At 45.6% G+C, this 24,034-nt stretch overlaps 1 protein-coding gene across 7 annotated transcripts in view; it reads left to right on the top strand.

Annotated features, from left to right (window-relative positions):
- The first annotated feature begins 3,370 nt into the window (after positions 1 to 3,370).
- The window catches only part of GRID1 (glutamate ionotropic receptor delta type subunit 1), a 528,159-nt gene continuing 507,495 nt past the window's right edge, over positions 3,371 to 24,034 (top strand). For 5 of the 7 annotated variants that reach the window (XM_074924304.1, XM_074924303.1, XM_074924302.1 and 2 more), the window contains exons 1-2: positions 15,986 to 16,268; positions 18,265 to 18,420. In XM_074924304.1, the coding sequence (XP_074780405.1) occupies positions 16,190 to 16,268; positions 18,265 to 18,420 (235 nt within the window). In that variant the 5' untranslated portion in view covers positions 15,986 to 16,189. Of the gene's footprint in view, positions 3,506 to 15,985; positions 16,269 to 18,264; positions 18,421 to 24,034 lie in introns of those variants that run through there. The other 2 variants (XM_074924305.1, XM_074924306.1) reach the window with 2 other exon arrangements.

The following is a 24,034-nucleotide window of genomic DNA, read 5'->3' as shown; positions in this document are numbered from 1 at the left end:
TCTGGGCAAATTCCAGCGTTTCCTGTAACCTGTGTCTCTGAGAGAAAGAACACCAGTTTCCTTTTTGGGTGCATCACTGAAAAAAATTGATATTGAAAGTTGTTTGGGCGCCCTTTGATGAAACAGCTATTTTTAAAAATTTTTGTTTTTTTTGTTCTTGATGGTCTTTCTTAGACTGAGTCCAGGCTATAAGTAGCACATGCTGCTCTTTGTGTATCAAAACCGCTAAGTTATTTGAGAGAAATTGAAAAGTTTTGACAATACTTATCTTAACACTTGACAATACCTGTCTTAACACTGAGAACTGTGTTAAGCTTAACATGGGGACCTCATTTTTGGTAGAAATGCAGCAATTTCTACTGTTTATCTAACCTCCAAGAGGGAAGCAAATCTTGTATTCTGGGATGGAAAGCATTATAATCCTGTTGGTTCAGTCATCAGGCTGCTTTGTCGTGGCACTGTAGAGAAATAGCAAAGACGACAGCTCCTGTCCGGGGCAGCTGATGCTTCCAGTTATCTGACAGGCTGTGATGGAGGACCACAATGAAGAACTGTGGCAAGGCAGGGGTGGAAGACTGAGGGAACAGCAGAGACTGCAGTCGAGGTGAAAGCAATTGAAAGTGGAAACAGAAATCATATGTTGATATCCTCAAGAAACTGTCAAAGTATAAATTGTCCCTGACAGTCCGTAGCTATTTCTTCCTGTGTTTTACTTGCCCTGCCAACAGCTTAGTGTTTACAGTTCCTTTGGAGTCAGTAGTCCTAATTAGACCTTTAGCCAGTAATACAACACCCTCCAACTTTATGCTGATATGAATACACAGTGACCCATTTCAAAAAAATCAATCACGGTTTCATTAATTGCATTAAAACCAGCTGTTTATGCTCAAAGAGAAACTACGCTCTGGATGCTGGACCATTTGATGACTTAATTATGTATAGAAGTCAACAACAACTCAAACTTACTGCAGCTGATACACTCCAAAATGAACCTTCATTATTGACTGGTTTATTTTAATGGATAATATGTAAGAAAAACGCATCCTTTAGGTACTGAAAAATTTAATGCAGATATATGCAATTCTAAATCTCTGTGCTTTAAGAAAGTTTTTATGCCTGTGGTTTTGGTTGGTTGTTTTGTTGTTGTTTTTTTTTTTTTTTTTTTTTGGTTTTGTTTTTTTTTAGAGTAAAAGAGTAGTTGCCGTTTCGCCTGTAGTAGTTTTAGATCTCTGTGAGCTTCTCTCATGAGACACCTTCTCTCGTGGAGATCAAAGAACCAAATCACTTCTGTTGCATTTGTAGATCATTGCAACATGTAATTTTGTGTGTGTTATGCTGTTGGAGTGACTGAAATCAATTACATAAAAGTGTAAATTGCTTTTTAAATAGCTTAGGATAAGAAGACAGGAGATACACTATTCAGGATATATATCCAAACTGCTTCTTGATGTTTAATGGCTCAAGTTCTCATCACCAAAGGCTTCAGTATTACATGTTGTAGCACTATTAACACTGCTCAACTGCAGCTCCTGAAGTCAGAAATCCTATACATTAAAAAGAAACCAACAGATGGCATTTTATAAACCCCATGTTTCATTGTCCTATAAATAGAGATTATCAAATGCATAATGAGTACCCGGCAAGAATAATATTTCTTTCCTGTTAACTACTTTATTAATCATAAGCAAGCAACTCATATCTTTTTTGTCTCTTGCTGGTAATTCAGTTTGGTGTTATTATCGTAAGGCTGTGCTCATCTGGGAGTTAACATTTCAAGTTAGACACTGAGAACACAAGTGGCACCCACTTTTTTTTTTGTCTTCTGCTAATCATATTCTTATAATGTGCATATACTGGCATTATGATTATACTGTAGTTTACAATAAGGATGTATTTCAAGCGGTTGGAAATCAGATTTTCTTTTTCTAGAAGGGAGGGTGGTAACTGGCAATTAGGTTTAACGTAAGTCCTAGTTGAAAGGAGGTGAAAGAAATTGCTTTTAAAATAATAATAATGCCAGGTAGACAGAGATTGCTTATGGATGGTGTAACCAGCTGTGCAGGAGAAATGTCAAAAGATGGTTATGAGAGCATTTGGAATGTAGAAAAATCAATCTACAAGGGTGTTACATAAAACCCGTACATTTTATTATGATGTTGCCTTAAGACTATTATCCTGTATCCTGTCATTATGAGATTCTTTCTGTTGTAAAGTTACTCTACCTTCTCTCATATAACTCCCTTAATGTTATTTATTGTCTTCCGCAGAAGGCAAGAATGTGCTGCTTTTAGTCACGTAAGAAGTAATGAACTAAACCATCTTGTTAAAGGAAAATAGATCAGCAAATCAGAGGTGTGCTTTGAAACAGGGAAGGTATTAAAGAGAAAAGAACCCTTATTATTTGGTCCATCTCCTTTCTTTGTGCATTCGAAGTCCTGTCAGCTTATTTAAGCCCTTGTGGATGCTACATCCATGTAAAGTTTTTGGTTTTGCATCAGCAGTTCCTGCTGATTCCTTGGCAAGGATTCACCTCTCCCCAGATAACAGGTCACCTGAGACTTCCTCGGCTCTCAGGAAGGAAGATGGTTCCTACCACCATTTATTTTGGTTTGTGGTAGTTTGGAGTTGATTTTTACACATAAGGAGTGCTACTGATTTTGGATGTTGCTGTATTTTAATTCCAGAAAATACTTATTTTTATAAGGAAAATTTCTTGCAAACAAAGGGAAGCTTTGTTCTTTTGTGAATAGTTTTGCACTGTTTGTCAGCAGATAATGTCATGAAAAGAATAAAACTGCCTCTTTGTCTTAATGAGGAGTGAGACAGTAGCCTGATAATACTTTCATTAATAGCTATTTGTTTATTAGTTAAGATGCATAAAGAATGATTATAGAACTGGGATTTGGACCTATGGCTGTGAATGGCTGGTTATGGGTGGAACTTGAGTTGGTTACAGATTTTGTGGTGCAGCCACTCTGCTGCAACAGGCTGGCCCCGAGAGCTGTGTTGGCTTCTCTGGAACCCTCCTTAGAGCCAGAGGCTGTGCTGTGGCTGTGGAGGAGTACTTTGTTAATCCAGCTGGGGTGGTGGTGAGAAGAAAAACCAGCCCAAAGCCCAGGGTTAAAGCTATCCCTGGGATGAGCCCTGCATACTCAGTACTTTTGCAGTCAACCAGTTTGTTGCCCTTGTCTGTGAGGGTGATTATTAATTCATAAACAAGGGATTGATTTTTATTTTCCTGTTGTCTTTTTAGGCCAATGAGATATAGAAGGCTGGGTTCTGTTCTAACCTACACATCATTATTGTCGCACTAGAGGCAGCCACACTTTTTGCAAGAGTATTCTTGATGAACTTTTCACTGGTGGGAAAACAGAAAAGAAATGGAGAGATAAAAATTTGAGCTACTGCTAAGATGTCAGCCTGGAGAAATTTCATGCATTTCAAACTGGCCAGGATCTTCTGGCTACTGCGTGAGCCGGAGACCAAGAAATAAGGCATTAGAAAGGTAAGCTCTTAATTTTTATATCTTGTTCCTAAAGGGAGACCTCTATATTTTTATTTTCTGCCTAGTTTTGTAAAAAGTGGGAAAGGCTTGGGTGATTGAAGTGTATGTGTGTATTTCAGTCACTTTCCCACCTCTTCTTCAGTAATGTAAAATATAAAAAACCCTGGCAAGAAACCCCCAAAATAAACCAATAAAAAAGCCAGCCAAAACTGTGGAATTTTCCATGACAATGGACATGCGGGTAGAGAAAAGAGGCCACAATGATTAATCCTGCTGAGAGAAGGCTACACTGTTAGTTTATAAAAGTCTTGCAGAGTTCTGCTGTGTACAGAACCACATATTGTGTTAGCGGGTGTGTCGACAGACCACCTCAAGAAATTTGCTAAGAGGAAATGTAAACGCTTCCACGAATTAGTAGATTTTGAGGACTAAGCAGTAAAGCTGAAAAGCCACCGTTGAAGATCATCTTTTGGTTCCTGTGAAAGCAGACTTAACACTGTGCAGCAGCATGTGATAACAGTGCAGGGTAAGTGGGAAGCGGCATGACCGTGAAGTCCAGTAAGCACAGCCTCACTGGTCAAGAACAGGGAGATACCACCCCAGTGTTAGGGAACTTCTCTTGGCTTGAACTTGAGGTCAGACCTGCTGCTGGCCATTTGACTTTGTTTCCTCAGCTATATTTTTTTGTCTCTTGAAATCTGAAAGAGTATACTGAGCAGTTGCCCGCACTCCTTGCCAGCGTGGTTTATGAACTACACACAGGCTAGTGCTGGCTGTGGCCTTGTGTTGAAAGGGAGCTGGCTCTTCCTTTAAATCCTCTCTGTACAGCATTAATCCAAAGCAATTCATTCTTTTTCCTGTGAGCTAGAAAGCTTATTCTTCTTGTGAGCTGATTTGGTTATCTGTTGCTGTATTAATTTAGCGATCTGATCCTTTGAACCTATTGATTTAACTGTAACTGTTCACTCAGTTTTATTCATTGCATTATTCCGTCTTTAATTAGTTTAGTTAAACTGTATAGTGAATCAGCTTAGTACAACTATGGTTATTTAGATGTTTTTTCTCTTGTTCAGCCTTGAAATGAAATCCATAAATGCACAAACAGATTTATTCCACTACATTGCAACAAGATGAGCTCAAGCTTACAGAAACCAGCAGATGAGAAATTTGCTTGCCTCTTGGTTTTGTTTCCTCACCGGTGTTCAAGAGTCCCTTTTAGTCTCAGACAGTATCCTGAATCTGTTTCTCCTCTATAAGCAGTATGAAGTTTGATTGCTTGCTAATGGAAAATCGTTTGAGCTGGTATGTTGCCACCTTCATCAATAGAAGGGTGTTTTCATCCTCTGCACATAAAATCACAGGATTCACTCCTAACTACAGATAGTGAGAACTTCTGCTTCGGCATTTAGAAGTCCGAATAGAAGAAATCATTCACAGTGTTTTTAAAATGCATCCTCTCAGGCTAGGTTGGCCAAAGCACAATAAAATACAGTGGCAACCACTGACGGAGCTGAACAGACAGGCTAGTGCCACTGGAAGTGAGAGAAGCTGTGGGTTTGTGCCTGTGTACCAGGTTAGGAGGTGTCACGCAGGAACCACTCGCCCAGCTTAACCTCAGCAGGGAGCAGGGTGGACTGCTCGTTCCATCTCTAACACTGCTGGGCAGATTCCTGGCGTTGCTCTCCAGCCAGTGGCAGCTGGCCCTGTGGCTGGCTAACACAGCCAGGGTGTGTATTCACACAATGAAAACTTCCGAGTTGATGATTTTTGCTAGTAATGATCTAGATAAACGTAATGTGAGTGCATGGCTGGCTGATGATCTGTGGCTTTGAAGGACGTGATAGATTTTATTTCTGTTCATGTGGTTTTGGAGTCAGGCAGTGATGTGGGTGGGCAGGCAAAAAGAAAAGGAACGATGTCACTGATGGAGGGCTTTAGCTTCTGGGGCCAGAAATGCTGCTGCTGAAAACAATACTGAGCTGAGATTATAATGCAAAGTTACTCTGCCCAGATTATTACACAAAATCTATGCATCCATATCCACTTTCAATTTGAACAGGGAAGAGGAAAATTCTGTTACTAACATTTATCAGGCACTGCCAAAAATTTGAACTGCGTGTTTTGGGCATGTTGGGGTGAAAAGAAAAACACACACGAGAAAGAATGTCTGTTAAATCAAGTACTGCACCTAATAATTACATATGCTTGTGAGGTTTTAAGAAAACAAGGTTGTGAGGTTTGTTTTCTTAAACGCATGAGAAGATACAACTGTGAATTGAGAAAATGTACCGAGAAGCATGGTTTTGCAGGGGTATGTTTTGTTATAATTGTTTCTCACTGTAATAGCATTTCTTTTCAGTGTAGAACTAGGGGGAGGTAGAAGTTCACTAAAAGGTGTCTGTAACGTATTCATTAAGAGGCTTCTTTTATGTGTACAATGCAAAGCTGGTTCGTAGCTAGTTTGCAGTAAAAGGAACTTCTGAGCTTTTAAAAGAAATCCAAGCAGGTGGTAACAGAGCAGCGGGAGAAGATGGGGTGGCTGAAGCAAAACTGTCCAGCAGCCCTCCGTGGTGTACTAGTGTGGTGAGCAATTGCATTCCTCTGGGTGGGGTAAGGCTCTGAAGGACCATGGCAGTGACATGAGGGACCTGTGGAAAGGTGACAGTTTCACTGTGGTGATTCTAGGTCAGTCTGATTTTCTTCTGTTATTGTATGGAAGTTCTGGGTTTTGCCCTGTGCTGAGGGGGGGGCAAGTCACTCGTGTGGACTGTTCCTAAATAAAATGCAGAAGGTTTTCAGGATTTGGGAGGGCTGTGGCACTTGCTTCTGATCCCCCTGTGCCCCTCTCTGTAAGCCCTGTTAATTCAATTGACACAGATGAAGGTGGTGGAGCAGTTAATGGCTTTTATTCATTTCTTCAGACCGTTTTGCTCTTAATTAAGGGGAAATCCGTGAATGCAGGTTGGAAATAAAGGCTTGGAGTAAGCAATAGGGCTTAAGGGTGGCAAATGCTGTTATGTCACCTATCTCTCCTAAATGTGTTTTACTCAGTAAATTATAGGAACTACGTGGAGTGATTGAATAACAGATTCATCTTCAGGTAATGTTTCTACTGGATTTCTTTGGACCTTGACTGTAAATCTGCCCCTTGAGAGGGAAACCTCTCTTACTTGATAAGCCTAAGTCAGGTGATGGAGTCAAAGCTCTGTGAGGAAAGTAAAATACAATTTGTCCATAATGGTAAACCTATCAAAAGCGTAAGTGAGTAATAACAGCTTAGAGGTAATGCTCCAAACAAGGCTCAGAAACAGAATCTTGCTTTAGTGTAACACACAACATAAAGGTCACTGTGTACTTCAGGTTTTTATATTCCTGAAGTTTGTAAGTCCTGAGAGTGAAACAAGGAGTTTGTGGTAAGAAGAATAAAGACTGGCTATTCTTGGGTTTTTTCCACCTACTGTGTGAGGAAAAGGGTGTTTAGCTACCTGGGTCACAGGTTTTGTGGATCTGCAGCTAGACCAGCACAAGTGAAGACACTGATGCTCTCAACAGCCTTCCCGGCAGGAAGAAACCAAAAGTGGAAAAGTATGGTCCTTGCACGTTACTGCAAAAAACCCACTTTGCAAATTGGGATTAAGCTGGCAAAGCAGTAAGATAACTAGGAGATTTTTACCAACTTGGGAGCAATTGAGGATATGAGAAGAAAAGCCCAATCTGCATAGAAATCTTGGAGAGGTATTTAAAAGTTATTTTTGGAATGGAGTAAACAGCACCCCAGGGAAACTGGTCAAGTAATGATATGGTGGTGATTAATCTGGAGGATTGCTTGGGAGCATGAAAACTGTAATGATTTTATACCCTCAAGTATGTCATTTAAAATGTAGGTGCAAAGGGTATGCTTTGGGTTCAAGGTTGATTTATTTTTTTCCTTCATTCCCCCCCCCGCCCTGTATAATTTATTTAATGTAAAGTGCTCTTCCAAGAGTGGTTTTCTTGTTTGCTTGTAGACTCTTGCATGACTCAGACCTGTATCTGAAGAATCTGCCTATGTTTCCAGGGAGCTGAAATCCCTACCTAAGTATACTCTAAAAGGTCAAATTTGATTTAATAAATTTATCTCTCAGGAAAACAAGCATCTTTCTTAGCTAGTAGGAGAAAAAAAAAAAAAAAAAAGATTTTGCATTTAAAAAAAATCTAAAGCATATCATAGTGGTGTAAGTGTGAAGTACTAAAAGCTCATATTACTGAAACCATACTGGTGTAAATCCTCAATACGTGTTGAAGTCAGTAGCATTACTCGTAATTCTATTATATAGTCTCTGTAAAGAAAGGAGAGCTGCTGGGAAATGCAATTCAAATTTGGTCTTAAAGTACTTATCTAAGGGCTGTATCCTGCCAGCATTTTCAAAATAAGAGTTGTAATCAATGCCATTGCTTAAAAATCAATGTTGCCTAGTATAGTCATGTGTGATAGCACGGCACTGCAGCAAACGAAGCTATTTCAACTGCAGACTTGAATTCAGCTGGGTAGTATAATATACTGCTGTCTAATGCAGCACAGTTTAGCCTGGAAGCACACCAGAGTGTATTTAATGATATTATGAAGATATCAGAGAACCTGCGAGCTTTAGAGACTGTTGGTCGGTGAAGTTTCACAAGGGTGCTGTGACAGGGACTGACTCCTGCAGTGCTAGATGCTTAACGTGGCGCCTGTTTTTTATCCTTCCTGCCCTTTGCATAAACCCTTTACTGCAATATCTCTGAGTTGTCAAAAGAACAGAAAAAATGTTTGGGCCTCTTTATATTCTTCGTCTCAGAACTGGTGAGTCAGGTGTGCGGAGTAATAGTTTGAAGTTCATTTCTAATAGGGATCAATGAAAAGAGGTAATTGTTTCCAGCGGTTGCAGGTGTTGTGTACCAGGAACGGAAATGTTGTGGAGCTCTTAAACTAATTTGTGTTTATTCTCTGACTCAAACATATATATTATGGCAATAACACCCAAACGGTGCTATGTGGAATGTTACTAAGCCATGTGGTCCTGGGTTGCCTACTTCCACGGGCCACACTATAAAGACTACCACAGACTTACCTATGATTTGCATTTATGTTATCAGCTGAGGCTGTGTAAACGGGAACGGATGGGGGGTGAAGGGATGAGGCACCACTGAGATGTGGCTTATCTGATTTCAACCATTGGGAAGGTTGTGACTGCCTGGGTGTGTCCAGAGGCAGGAGTATTCATGGCAAGAACTACTTTTCGGGGAGCAGCATAAGATGCCCACAGAAAACCAGCCTGACACGAACAAACTTCTTAACACAGGGAAACCTGGGTTAGAAAGCTACTACTCTGTTCAGACACACAAACACTCTCGACAGCCTAGAAGTAGGAAGGAAGCGATGTGCTTTTTTTCTTTTCTCTCCCTTTCTCACCAGGCCATATGGAAATATTTCAAGGTGGTTTGGTTTTTTTCCTCTCTTTCTCAAAAGAGGTGTATGTTCTTCCCCTGCTCCTTCCCCAACACCTAGTCATCAAGACACCCCTTTCTCAGGTGGGAGACCTACTTTAGGTGCCTACTCTAGCAGAATTGAAGTGACTTGTCTGTAACTAAGAGGTGACTATAACCAACTTGTAGTTCTCAGTGGGCTCGTCTCCAGCACTTTTCCCCTCCGTCTCAATATAAGGTGCTGTCCTCTGCCCCACTCTCCTCACCCATCTCTCCAGATAAAAAATCAAAAGGAAGAAATCATTAGACATCCGAAGTCCTATCACTCAGGTCAGCTTGGATACTGAACGTTTCCATCCAGACTCAGCTATGTGGAGTGAGCTGGTGCCAAGGACCACACATGAAGCATTCTCTGTTTGAAATTATTTTAAATATGAGAAAACTTTTTCTAGTCTCTATGATTTACAAACTTGAAATTACTTAAAATTACCTGTTTGACTAGCCAAAAATAAACCTACCATGCTTCCCTAGACCTCCTAGAGAAGTAGGACAGCTGACTGAGTGCAGCGACTGAGGAAAGGAACTCGATGTTCTTGTTCACCCTTAAATTGAGAACTGAATACAATGTTCATGCAACAGTCCACTCAATTAGTCATGAAATGAATCGGTGACTGTGGTGGGAATGGAGCCCAGGAATCATGGCCCTCTGCTCCAATGGCTGGATTGCACTGAATTTAAAAAAAGATCCTCTTTTTTGAGTAGGAAATTTAAGAAATAACATGGCAGTTTACCATAATGTTTAGCTTGAACTTTTTTTTCCTTTTCTTTCATCGAAGAGACAAAAATAAAATAAACAAAGGCTTTGCTAGGATAAAATTTGAAGTCCGGCATACCGTGAGAGTCAAGCTGATGTTTCTGTTATAAAATCTTCATTTCACCCCTTCCTGGAAACATGAATTATGAACTCCATGGCTGGCAACCTTTTCCTGAAGAGAACACAGATCTCTGGGAGAATATATTCTCTCCTGCTCTGTGTGTGTGACTGCCATTAATGCTAATGGAGTCCTGAAAAGGCAAATATGCCCTTGTTTGTACAAATGGCTGCAAAGTAGATGTTGCAAAAACATGCTGGAAAAAAAAACCCCTCCATGACCCAGCACTGCAAGTCAAAAGAGAGACCGTACCAGCTGCGAGAAGTGGCCTGTTGTGTGACAGTCATTAAATATAATATGATTTAGAATGGACTGTTGAAAAAGATCAGATTTTCTTAAAGGTAAAATTACTTTCCACTTAGAGTACTTTCCATTGTGAGGCTTTTAAAGGACTCTGCACACACGAACTGCATCAGTATTTAGTGATGGCAAAGAACTGAGTGAGTGTAATTGAAAAGGTCCCTTTTCTTTGCCTGAGATGCAGCAAAGTGCAGTGTTCAAGTTCCTGGCTTGTAGCAAAATCTTTCTGCTTACATCATTTCTCAGTGGAGTTTGCAGTGAAGTAGGAACAAACACAAGATCAGTTACCGCGTCTTGGCTGAAGGGCAGAAGTTTTCAGATGTGTGTGTTCAGAGGTTTCTGGCTATCCGCTTCACCACGCAGCAGCATCTACTCTACTGGTTTTGTTACTGTCTAGATGGGTAAAATGAGAAGTAGCAAGAATATGACTTTTCCAGAGTCTTCAGCCAACTCAAGTTGTAGGATAACTCGTAGTAACTTGCTTTTTCCTCTGGCTGACATACCCACCCTGCAGTTTCAGTCAATTCTAACAAAGCAAAGATATGTTCTAACTTGTAACCAGCCGGACAGTGGATGCAGATGTAATTTCTACTTTCCCGTCTGTCTTAACGTCTGGGAGCGGCACTTCCCCCAGAGGGGATTTTATCTGTTTGGTGGAGAATCTTGTAAATTTTTCCCTGCCTCAGATGAGTGCCAGTGAAGTTAGTTCAGAGATTATCTTGATATGGCTACTATTAAATGATGAATAATTGGACAAATATTTTTACTTGGGGAGCTCACATCCTTATGTATCTGTACTGCAACAAAGATAGCAACCATACCACCTGTGTGTTAGAGCTCTCCATAAAATACATATTGGCAATATTAAAATGTTGTAAATAAACAGATTCCTTCTGAGTTTCTTCTGAATCAAATTGTTTATTAAACAGAAATGCCAAGATAGAGATTAAATTTACCAACACTGATACAACTTGCCTTGGACTAAATTAAGAGTGCATTTATGCAACTATGAAAATGTGGGAGGCTGGAAAAGCCTATATAGGCCCTCATCTTTTGTAAAGAAAATGCCTGATAAAGAAAAATAGGGCATGAAAAGGCACAGTTGGAAGAGAGGAGTAGGGAAGTAAATATGAATCTTATCAAGATGCAACAGATATTGAACTGATGGAATTAAGCAAACATAAGTATGAATTAAATCAAATCTAGGCTGTGTGTACTCTGCTGAATTAAACTGGGCAAAAATCTGGAAATAATAGTGCTTTGTCTTCTTTATGGCATCTTAAAAGGCACGTCAAGGCAAATAAAGTGTTGACTGTAGCAAAGTTTCAGATTGTGAGTAGGCACGCAACGAATTAATCAAGAACGAAACTGTCCTGCAAAGAACTCTGTGATCCAGCAGCCTCTTCTTGCAGAGAGACTCTAGCACACTTACTCCTGGAAGATTATCATACTGTGTTATCAAACATGAAAAGAGAAAAGAAGTTTTCAACAAGCTAAAGGAAGGTTCAATAAAGCTACTGAAACCTCGGGCTGTCACCACAGGAGAATGACAGTCGAATAACTTTTTAAACATAAACGTCTACAAAGTTAAGAATGTGGAGTAGGTTTGAGTTTTTGCATTACTATTTCCAAATTGGAGCCAAGCTGTTAAATTTCTTGTTCTAAAATGCAATGAAACTTGACTTCTGTTGTGCGTTAACTGTAGACGTCTTGGCTATTGGAGAAGGAGGGAGAGCGTTACCATGTTGTGTACTAGAATCTTTTTGATTTTTTTGGTTTTCATTCTTCCAACTCCATCGATTGAGCAGCTCACAGTTGGAGATACTAGGTGCATCTGTATACTTGTATAACCGATAGTGAGGGGGAGTTCCATCCACTTTCAGAGGGTATAATAATCACCGCGGCATGTACACACATGGATATATATACACACATATTTTAGGGACTAGCTTTTACCTTAGTTAGGTGTAAATGCATGGGCTGTTACGGATTTGTCAGGGGGACTAGAGAATCACCACCACCTTCCTCCCCCTGCTAGAGAGAAAACGTGAGGGGCAGCTTTGGAGAAGACTATAACCCCTGTATAAACTACCCAGACTACGAGTCTTTTATCTTCTTCCCCTTCCCAAACAGGAACGATAATTTCCCTCCAATGCTTCTCACACTTTACAGTGCATTTAACATTGTCCCAGTTTTAACGTGGGGAGGCCTCAGCTTAGCTATGATAAATGGGTGGAAGTTAGGAGAAGGCAGGAGGAATGCTGAATCTTAAAACACTCCATTTATTCTGAGCATAGGCTACGATATTATAAAAGTCTCAATGTTCTGGTCTTGCAGAGCTCCTGCTTATGAAGCAGCTTCGTAAATGCTCAGTAAACGTGAGGGGCTTTCCAGATCCAGGCATATCCTGCAGCCGTAGTTGTGGTGACGTCTTTCCAAATGTGCCTCATTCTTCTTGTGGCAGCGCAGAGGGACAGCGCTGGGCGCAGGGCTGGAAGCGTGGCACCGCACAAGCCTTTCAGCTCACCTTTCTAGGATATATTCTGTGTTTCTAATGGCAATGTAGTTTTCGGAGCCTTACTCGAGCCATTCTCTTGTAGCAAAATGTGTTCGGTACAGGCTCCGTACCATGTTTCTGACAACAGAAATAAGCACAGCAATAGCTCATGATAGGTTAGCTTAAAATCACCGCGGTGGTTTGCAAAGGTAATAGAGCTGTTAGAGATTTGCGTAGAATTCCATCTGTTGCCACGGAGCTGAACTTTGAATAGTGGCCATCACTTGAGTTGGGTATTTGCCTTTCATGTTTCTAATGAGATGTCATTTTTCCATCGGTACTCTAAATCCAGTGGTACCTTATGTAATAATGTGTAATGAGTTGTCCCCTACACAGTGATGATGGAATATCACGCTGACTTACAACATTCTTCATATGCAAAATGTTGGCAAATGGATTAGCCTTTTAGTGCCTACGGCTGCATCTAAACAGTGTACACCCACCGCAAAGGGTCAGCGCTCTTCCGATTGCGAGTGATGAATGGCAGAACTGAAATGAGCTCTCTCATTTATACTGGGCTTAGAAACGCAACATCGATAGCTTTTTTGGAAGGAGGGAAATAATAGGGGAAGCAGTGTGTGTTATGGAAAATGTGATCCAAGCCAAAGTTGGGGGGGGAAAAAAAAAAAAGAGTGGAGGGGGAAGAGAAAGAAAATGTAGATAACGGGGAAAAAAAGATAATGCAGCCTGACTTAAGTTTAAAACCAGACACAATGAAGTTTTGATGCTGCAACTCTCCATCTTGCAGAGATGCTACTGAAGTTCCAGTTCTTCTCTCCGGTGTGGTGGACCCCTTTAGGTCTCATTGTACTTCGCATATTATGAATCAGGTTTTATGGCATTTGAGATTTCTTCTAGGCATCTTCCTCATTTGTGTTGTCCTCTGGCTGTGACAAATAGCCTTCTGCCCTTTTCTGGGGCCTGTTTCAGCTGGTCTGTTTTATAGTATTCTGGGTCTCTGCCGTTTTTTTCCCCCGTCTTACCTGGGACTGGATCCTTTTCTGCATGCGGAGTGTCTACTCATGGATTTCACAAGAAATTTTTGTAACTTGTCCAATTCATTGGGTTTGGGTTTTTGATATTTCATATTACGATTTTACTATTACTAAAATAGCAGCCAGAAGCATCCCAGCTGAGGTCAAGACCTCACTGTACAAACTTGGGAGCAGGCTTGCCTCAGTGTTTGGAGTCTAACTGACTGGTGTTTGGGTGTCTGCATAAATCGCGGGGTTAATGGCTGCGTAGTTCTACAGCTTTCAGGCTAGGATGCCAAAGCACTTTTCAAACAGGAATAAATTTAACCTCCTTTCCTCTATGGTAGTCAGAGATTGGTTCTGTGGTAACACTTCCTCCCTCTCTGATTCCCACACATGTACTTGTTACTGACATATATATGCCTGTGGTCAATATAGGTGCTTAACTTTTTAAAGAGCCTGTGTAAGTCACTAAGTGCATATTGATTTGAAGCAGATGTAAATTAGAATTAATTTTGACTTGCTAACGTAGTCAAATAAGGAACATTTCTATTGATCTCTGTCCCAGAAGCCAATTATCTGGATTAAGTGTTTTTATTACATGAAATACAGCTTATAGTAGATATCATTCTGCATGGATCAGTGTGAAATTGCGTATTGAAGACAAGGACTGTAAGCAAAAGTCGTTAACAAGTGATTTATTTTTAAAAAATGTTTTATTTACCCCCCACTCTCCCCCGTTGGAGAGCTGTGCTTGTAACTCCCGCTGAACAGGAGGCTGTTGACGCATGTGGATCAACAGGGATTCTTGTTCCCATCATTTCCATTCCGGCTCCCTTCCCATTTGCTCTGCTCCATCTCTGCGGCTCCCTCCCCGCTCTGCCTCCCCAGCCGTTGTAAAGCTCATCTCTATTTCCTACTCCTCAGCATTAAGCAGTTTTGCCCATACTGTGCTTTGCATGAGAAAAAATGGTTTCTGTGTTCAATAACTCCATGGCGGCCGCCTCTCCTCCGGCAAGCAGCGCTCGGTGCGCGGAGAGGCGCGGAGAGGCGCGCAGCTGCCGTGAGAGGCCGCCGGGGCTGGGGCAGGGCCCGCGGGGACCCCGGCGGGCGGCCCCGGGCCCCCCCGCCAAGGCCCCGAGCCCGGCGCTGCCCGCGGGGAGCAGGATGCGGCCACCGCGCTCTGGGACCGGGGCGCCGCTCGCCACACGGCGACCTCCGGCAGCCGCTCTGCGCCGGGGGGGGACCCTGTCTGTGCGTGTCGCCAGAGCGGTCCGCGCCTCAGCCCCTCCGCAACTTCGTCATCTCGGTAACATCCTGCTCTCAACTCATTTCCTTGGCAGTAGTTTTAATTACGTTTCGGGCTCCTGAATGAATTTGTTTTCTCTGGATCCTTGGCATATTGAGACGCTTGTCACGTTTGGGTGCCTGCAATCACTGATGCGTTTGTTTTAGGCGATGAATTAGTCTTCTGAGCCTGAGCATGTCCAATTTATGAATTAGATTTCATTGAAAGCTAGAACAAAACAAAACAAGAAACGGTTTTGCCGTACCACTTTTCTCCCCCACCCCCTGGCCCCCAGCGCGGGGGTAAAAACCTCGCACGTCCCTTCCGCTGCCTGAACGCGGGTGCTGGGTGCTGGCCCGGGAGTGTGGAAGGAGGAAGGGGGGGTACCCCCCCCCCCCCGCTCGGCGCGGTGCCCCCGGCCCCCGGAGCTGGGCGAGCGGCAGCGGGCGCAGCCCCGCGCCCTCACCTCGGGGGGCGTCCCGCCGCGCAGGGCCGCGCCGGGCAGGGGCTGCAGCCCCGCGGAAGAGCCTTGCGCCCGGCAACCGAGGAGCTGCCGCCCCCCCCGTCTCGCCTCGCCCCCTCCTCTGCCCCCGCGCATTCCCCGGGAGAGATACATACGGCACACCGATATAAACCCCAGATGGCTACAGCTCTGGCTGCGCATCTAAATATCTGTCGGGGCAGCTCGCTCCCCGGTGGCGGCGGAGCTGCCGCCCCTCCGTGCGGGTCCCCGCCGCCGCGCCGTGCCCCGGCGGCACCGAGCGCCGAGGCTCCGCAGTCACGTGGCGCGGGGGGCGGGCGGCGGCGGCGGCGGGGGGGCCGCTCCGCAGTTCGCGGTCTGCCGGCGCCCCGGCACACACCGAGCGCTGGAGGCTCCGCCGCGCCGCCTGCCAACCCGGGATCTACCGCTGAGATTTTTTTCGCCCCGGCTTGGTTGTTGTGTGGTTTGTTTTTTTTTTTTTTTCTTTTTTTTTTTTCCCTCCCCCTCCCCATCGCCCTTTTTCCTCAATCTTGGAAAATTCTTGAGGTGCTGGGAGAATTTGGGATTTTTTTCCTAAGGGGGGGTGTCTGGGCATCTCCCCCCCGCGCTCGCTGCCTTGCTCCACCTGCCCTTGCGCCTTTTTTCTTCTTTCCCCCTGTCTGTCTCTCCACCAAACCCGGGCTGATGTGCTGTGCGAGAGGCTGGAAATGGAAGTGTTGATGCTCTGGCTTTTCCCCTGGATATTTCAGTGCGTTTCGGTGCGGGCGGACTCCATCATCCACATTGGTAAGAGAGGGAGCGGGGGGGGTGGTGATGGTGGAGAGGGACGCGGGAGATAAATAAATAAATGAAGGGAGCGTCTCGTTTAGCCGCGGTAATGTCACAGGCAGAGGTTGAACCCAACTCCGCGGGGAGACAGGAGAAGGGAGGGGAGAAAGGCAGCCCAATCTCCCCCCGATTGTAAAGTTCGGGGCGAAACGCCGGCTGGGCGCCGGGCCGGGCCGGGCCGGGCGGGGGGGAGGCGCCGGGACCCGCCGCTGCGGTCTCCCGTGTGCCTGGGGAGCCTGGGCTGGGAGCTGTGTGCGCGGAAAGGCTTTCCTCCCCCAGCCCCCCCGGCCCTTCGCCGCCGAAAACAAACAACCGCCCCCGAGACCCGAGCAGGAGAGAGGCGTCCTCTGGACGTGCTCGTAGGGAAAACTTTCGGGGAGGTAAAGCCCTGGTTTGCAGCCCCTGTCGTAGCAGGTGTCAGCCGAGCCGGAACGCCGGCCGGGGGGGGACGGGACTCGGCTGGGAAAGGGTTAGAGAGGCGATTTGCAGCGGCTCTGTGTGTGTGTGTGGCTGTGCGCGCAACTGTGTTGGTTTGAATAAGATCTCATTAAAACCCCTGGGCAGCGAGAAGGCTGGATCAGCAGTGGGAGGGAGAGAGGGATGAATAAGAGGCGAAGGAAAGGCTGATGTGAACTTTTATGGCTTCTGGGAGCAAGGCACGGTGATGTCCGCGGGAAGCCTGGCAAGCAGAAGCGAGGCTCTGCAGTCACCTTTTGGCTGGTGTTGAAAGGTACCAGCAGGAAGGAAAATGAGGATGTTTAAGGGCGGAGAGGGGGGAGAGAATCACTTGTGGAGGATGACAGAGGAGGAGACGGGAGTACGGCCGGGAAATGAAAAGCCGTAATTCCCACCAGCCTTCTGGGGAGGATGGGAGCTCAAAAAAAAAAAAAAAAAGGAGGGGGCCGGGGCGGGGAGAACCTGGCGAGGAGAGGCTCCACGGAGACGGGAGGAAAGTCCCGTGTCGAGCCGTGGCGAGGAAGGGGAGAGGGGGACTAGCCCGGTGACAAGTTTCCCGGCAGGGGCGGCCCCGGGGCCGGCGGCGGAGGCTCCGCTCGGCGCCGCTCGGCTCCGGAGCCTGGGGGCGCAGCCAAGGCAGGCAGACAGCATTGCGGAGCCATTAAGGACCCGGGGTCAGCCCCGAGCGCAGCGGGGGCTCCGGCCCGGGGGCACTCCCCGGGGCCGGGCAGACCTGGCGGCGCGGGGGGCAGCCCCGCCGGTGGGGCCGCCTCGGGGAGCGAAGCAGCCCCCGCCGCTCTCCCCCCGGGCGCCGCTTCTCCTGCGGGCGGCCGCGGTCCCCTCGGCTTCAGCCCGAGTGGGCTTTGCGAGCGAACTGCGGGCGGGAGGGAGAGCTGCCGTGTGCGGAGCTGGGGGTTCCCGGGGCGCGCACCCCGCGGTCAGCCGGGCCCTCTCCCCGGGCCGGGGATAGCGGCTCTTCGCTTGGTTTGGTGCCGGCGCCGAGGGTCCCCCCCACGCGCGGAGCAGGGCGGCGGGCCGCTCGGGGCGGAGGGGCCCTTATGTAACGCACATCGCCAGATGCTGTCACGTTCACCGCACAGGCAGGACGGGGCAGTGAAAGCCTCCAGGTTACTGGACGCGAATCCCGGCTTCGCGTGTGCGTGGGAGCCTCAGGAAAAACCGCTGCAAGACCGACAGGCAGCGGCCCGGGGAGCGGCGAGGAAGTTGCTCCAAGTCCCCGGCCCGCTCCCTCTCCCCCCCCGGCGTGGCTGCGGCCCGGGGCTCCGCGGCGGGGCAGGGCCGGGCCGGGCCGGGCGGGCAGCGCCGCGCCTCCCCGTGCGCCGGGCGAGGCCGCTGGCGGTGGGTCCCGGCCCCACGGCGCCCCCGGAGCCGCCCCCCCGGCCCCGTGCGAGCTTTGCGCGGCCCGGGGGGCAGCGGGCCGAGGCGGTGAGGAGCGGGGCCGAGCCCTCCTCACCCTCTGCCGCCTTCCTCCCCTCAGGTGCCATTTTCGAAGGCAATGCTGCCAAGGACGACGAGGTGTTCAAGCAGGCGGTGTCGGATCTGAACCTCAATGACGACATCCTCCAGAGCGAGAAAATCACTTACTCCATCAAGCTCATAGAGGCCAACAACCCCTTCCATGCGGTGCAGGAAGGTGAGCGCCCCGGGACGGCACCCACGGCGCGGGCGGGCCGGGCCGGGGCCGGGAGAGACGCACTCGCCCCCCGCCCGGCCCGGCCCCTGGGCGGGAAGGAGGTTTCCGCGCCGGTGCCAGCCCGGCCCGGTCCTGGCGCTCGGCTGGAAACTTTTCAGCGGTCGGGGGTTGGCGCTGTCTTACAAGGAAAGGGGAGGGTCGGCGCGGCGCGGCTGCGGCGCAGTGCCCAGCCCAGCCCCGGCCCGGCCCGGCCAGCGGGGGGTGGCAGCCGCGGGGGGCCGCCGGGCACGGGGGGGCTCGAGGCCGCTCCCGCACCCGCAAGCGCCCCTCTGTCCGCCGCTGCGGAGGGCAGGCAGGGCCCCCCCGCCGCCCCGGCAGGGCCCACGCGTGGACGCGGCGGGGCAGGGCCCACGGGGGGGCCCCCCGGAGCTGGGGGGGGGGCCGGCCGCGGGAGGTGGCGGGGCACAAGCCGGCACCTCTCCCTGCGAAGGTGCCCCCGCGCCCCCAGGGGCTGGCAGGGCTGGGGCGGGCAGCGGGGCAGCGGGGCGCCCTCCCGGCCGGCTGCGCAGAGGGCCGGGTCGCCGGCTGCAAACCCTCCCAGGGCGCACAAGAGGTGACAAAAAGCTACGTAGGTAAATCATTTAGATTTTTGCAAAGGGAAACGTTTAAATTAATCAGCTTGCCTTTACAAATAAGACTTCATAAAGATATTATTTGTGATTTAATGAAGGCAAGGTTAATTATGGCCTAGGTTATTTCAGAAGCTGTGTTTTTCGGTAGTAATTATTCTAGAAACAGAGAGCGCTATTTATATAGCCAGACTAGAATATTTAAAAAAATGATTCACCACCAGCCTTACCCTTAGTTTTACAGAGCACAGAGTGAATCTTTCCCTGTATGAAAATTTGCATTAATCCATATGTATTTATGTCTAAGTTGTGTACATGCAAATTATGGCTACAAAATTACACCAAATGTTAATTTTCATGAACTCCGAACAATTTCTTCTGCTATCTTTTTTCCTCAGAGTAGGTGCTGGTTAATATCATCCACATTCAGGAGAAACAGCAATACATCCCTTTTCAAGGGCCTGATCCCATTAACAGTAGGATTCCTCCTGCTGCTCTGAAAGCTTAGCAAGGCGGTATGAAAAAAATCTTTATGAAAATGGGAAGAAGGGAACTTTAAAACAAAACTCCACCCACATAGTCAGACACCAGAGGAAAATAAAAATCTCTAAATAATGGCGGGTTGATTTATTGGCAAAGATTAACTCTGAACAATTGGAAGTTCTTACATTTGCAAAAGCTCAGTGTCCTATATTGGAGCTTATTCATATTCATGGAAGTGACAGTAGTTGGCTGGGTGAACAATTGCTTTCAACAATGTCTCTTCTCAGAAGTAAAACTTTATGAAAGTGTTCTGAATGCCCTGGGTTCTGAGCTGACAGTCTTGCGGACAGTGTCCCCTTTTTTCAGTTTTGTTGAAAGCAGAAAAGCATGACCAACTGGAAGATTTTTCTTGATCTAGTAGGATTTTTTTTTTAAGTTGCTGTATTTGCTAACCTTGAAGATTAGTGTTGCATTTATGAGGACTACTGTGGCAATAAAATTCAACAGAAACTGTTGAAAATCCATGCTGAAGCCCCAGAAAAGACTCTGATCAGATTTTTAATCTTTTTGATACAGAATCTTTGTACTACCTGAACAGATGTAAATAATGACATTTCCTCCTATCCTTCCAAGATGCAGTTTCAGGGCTTATGTGCCCATTGCAATTAGAATTGCTCTTTGATGAACTGATCCCACGCTGGAGAATTAAAGAAGCGGTTGATGAATGTTCACAATTCCAAAGAGAACTTGTTCTCTGTCACTGCTTCATTAAGGCATATCAATGTGTCTTCTTTGGGGAGGACTACGAAATGATCCTATCTGCGAGTAAAACCCTGCCACAGTGGGAGAGCTAACAGAAGAGTATCAGACTTTGCTCAATTTCCTGGCTTGCTTTGTTGGTTCAGGTCAGGTCTTTTTTTTATTTAAATTTAATTTCCTACTTTTGAAACTTAACGCAACACGCCGACAGAAGGATCCACAGGATGTAGGAGTTGCTGGGCTATTCTTACTGAGCAGTGTCTCTCTGCCCAGTGTTACTTGGGGTCATTCGGACTATTCCAAATCTCATTGTATCTCGCTGTACGGATGTCCTGCTCATTTCAGTAGAATATTGTGTATAGTAGTCAAAATAACCTAGAGCAAATCTGCTGCCCGGACTGCTCACAGAATCTTGCTGCAGCTACATAAAATGCCCTGACATCCACATTATTCTTCTGCAGTGTCTTTCTAAGCAGCGCCATGGAAATCAATGTTGCAAGCATTAGTTTCATAGCGATGGAACTTTTTATAGTAAAAACCAATATGGAGTAAAAATAGACCATTGTGATACTACCACCAGAATAGTTCATGCAATCAAACCAATCACAAATACTGTTTTTATTTGAAGCATCTTTTGCACAGTCTTGTGAGATGACATTGTAAATTATTCCTTAAGTCCTTTTGAAAGAAGAGTGCTGCAAGCAAGGACCTTCGTTTCAATGATTCTGTGCTGGTAAAATTATGAAAAATTGTCCTTCCATGTAACAAGGTCTATTACACAGTAACAAGACTTTAATTACTGATGGAGATAGTTTTTAATGTGCGTTTGACCTGGCATTTATTGTGCAGTTGGAGAACTTCTGCACGGGTAGGAAGCACGGAAGAGTAGTAACTGCAGGGTGTTCTCAGTGGGAGCAGTGCATTTGCAGAACTAAAGGCCAAACAGAAGGTACCTTGCCTTTCAGAAGTGGAGTAGTTTTCCATTCTGGAAGATGCTGACAAGTGTAAGATTTTGAAAAAAACAAAAAAAGCTTTTGGGACTTTGCTTTAGAAAGAGAAGGACACTATTGTCAGAGTTTCTGGTGACTGAAGTAGTTAAATAAAATTTAGAGATCCTTTTTTCTTCAAAGGCTTGGTGGACACTCTCATTAATGGTTCCGTTGGGTGCCAGGAACAGTAATTAACAAAAAAATGTAAACTGTGTTCTATCTTTGTCTTCCAATGTGCGTTGCAGAAACAAGATCCTGTTGTGCTGATAAGCAGAGAGGTTGTTTTGGCCCCGTCAAACCCATATTCTATAGCAAAATGTGATAAGTGGGTGGAAGGAACTCCAGTGGCAAGGGATGTAACGGTGAAGAATAAACAGACCCTGGTGTACTTCGTTGTCTGTTTGTGCCTGTGAAGCAGTCATCGCATTTTGAGGAATATTGCTTTTATGTACGTGGCAATTACTTGAGGGAAAAATTGTTTTTTTCACTGACTGTCATGGGAGAAAGTATACATGGGGAATCATTGTTCTTTTCATTCAATTTTAAGGAAATGAGCTCAAATCACAAACATGATGTTAAATTATATCCTTGCTTCCAGAAGAGCTCCGTTTCTGTTAAGTGATTGAGACGTGAGCTGGTAAGTGCTTGTTTGTATGTGGTGTGTATTTAAGCTAGTACTGTGGTAACCTTTTTGTGATTCAAGGATTCAAATAAGCTCAGAGCTATGAGAAACACTTTAAAGCTTTCAGTTCAAATTGGGATTTTTTGAGCCTGCCATTGGTGTTGAAAAGGGACTGTGTGTATGACATATGGGTGGCAAACAAGTTTCCAGCTGGGCTTGAAAACGCGATGGCATGTTGAAACTAAAAACCAAACAAGACTAATGTGTAAGTTTTCAAAATGTTGCTTTTGGAGCAACATTTTGGGGAATAGTTAGCTGTAGGTCAAAACTGGGTCACAGGAAAGCTAATACTTAACTTTCGTAGTGCTCTTTGGAGATGGTAAGGAGGTGGTTACTCGGAAACTGTGAAACTTTAAACCCCTGTTTCTCAGTGGATGCTGCTTGCACATCTATGGAGCTTTCCTGGAGCTGAAACTTGCTGTTCTCTCTGCATAGCAATTTCAAATGAATTGTTTCTAATTTGAGCAGCCTTGTATGTGTGCTTGTTGATGTTAAAATGCTGTCAGCTCTGGAAACCAGAACAAATTTGGAAAATCAGAATGCGATTTGAGAGCAAGAATGGTGTTCCATAAGTGGATTTATTGTCAGTCCCATGTATGCTGCTGTGGTTTCAGAGCAACTCAGAGCTGATGATTTTTTTGGATGTCTGGGTTGTATGCCATTGAGAGAATCTGATCTCTTATCATAGTCTGTAGGACTTGGTAACGGTGTATACTTGGCGTGGAATAAAATAGACAGAATAGACCATTTCGATTGGAAGGGACCTACCGTGATCATCTAGTCCAGTTGCCTGACCAGTTCAGAGCTGACCAGAAGTCTGTTGTTAAGGGCATTGCCCAAATGCCTCTTAAACACTGACAGGCTTGGGGCACCAACCACCTCTTGAGGAAGCCTGTTCCAGTGTTTGACCACCCTCTCAGTAAAGAAATTCTTCCTCTTGTCCAGTCTAAGCCTCCCCTGGCACAGCGTGGAACCGTTCCCACGTGTCCTATCCCGGGATACTAGAGAAGAGGTCAGCACATCGTTCTTGAGCTGTCTCGTCTCAGCACATATATTTTAAGTTACTACCACCGTTGCTTTCTAAGAGTTTTATTTGTTGAGAGGGTATAAGCTGACCAATGTGTAAATAACTAAGATGACATATAGACCTGGAGAACGGGACTCAGCAGCTCTGTTGCTATTCTTACGTCTTTTTATCTGGGTAAAATCCCAAGCGGAGCTACTATGCTTGTCATATGTGCATTGCCCAGGGGTAGGGAGCTATGGAGGAGCAGAGTGTCTGTATGTTTTTGTGTGTGCTTGTGTCTTCAGATATTTGCACATAGCTCTTTTTGCAAACCTGGGACTCTTATTTCAAGGTAGTGCAAGTGTCCCTGACTGTAAGGCCACGGGTGGGCCAGAAGCTCTGTCCTGATTTTGGCAAAATACAGACTTCAGGCTTCAGTTAAAGGACTGTTTCCTCCGTTGGGAGAATTTACACTTGGGTGGCTATTAAATATAGCAGGGGAAGACTTAGGTCTCTAACAACACCCATGAGAAGATACCCCGGAGTCATGGTGATAACCATTGCCCTTGCCGTTGGGTAAGCCCTCATCCAGCACCACGTAAAGCTACGTCAGACATGTCTTTATGTAAATACGGAGTAAGATGTTCTGTTGAGCTAGAGTTTCACATGCCCCAGAAGTGAAGGTGGTTGTGTTTAGAGTTAGGATGTTTTAATATCAACAATGGAAGAGTAGAGAGAAGGGAAAGTGAAGCATAACAAATGCAAACAAAAACCAGAAGAAAATTCATAAAACATTTCATATACAGATTATTATTTTTTTTTAAAAACAAAGCTTGATTGATTTGACTGCACTGGATTGGGGAGTTTTGTGCCTAGCTAGAAATCATGGGCTGTACCTAGATTTTTAATGTAAAATATTTTAAAAAAAATTTCTCATCTGCCAGAATTGCAGAGGACGGGTTTATATCATATACTGTCAATTAATTTTTCTCCAGTGGTTTCTCTTGAGTCTTTCATTGTGACGTAACTTTATCTGCTATTCTTCTGTGGTTTGCTTGAACACAGT

The sequence above is a fragment of the Athene noctua genome, chromosome 21, assembly GCF_965140245.1.
Source record: "Athene noctua chromosome 21, bAthNoc1.hap1.1, whole genome shotgun sequence".
NCBI classification, from domain to species: Eukaryota; Metazoa; Chordata; class Aves; order Strigiformes; family Strigidae; genus Athene; species Athene noctua.
This window is presented reverse-complemented; position numbering and strand designations above follow the sequence as displayed.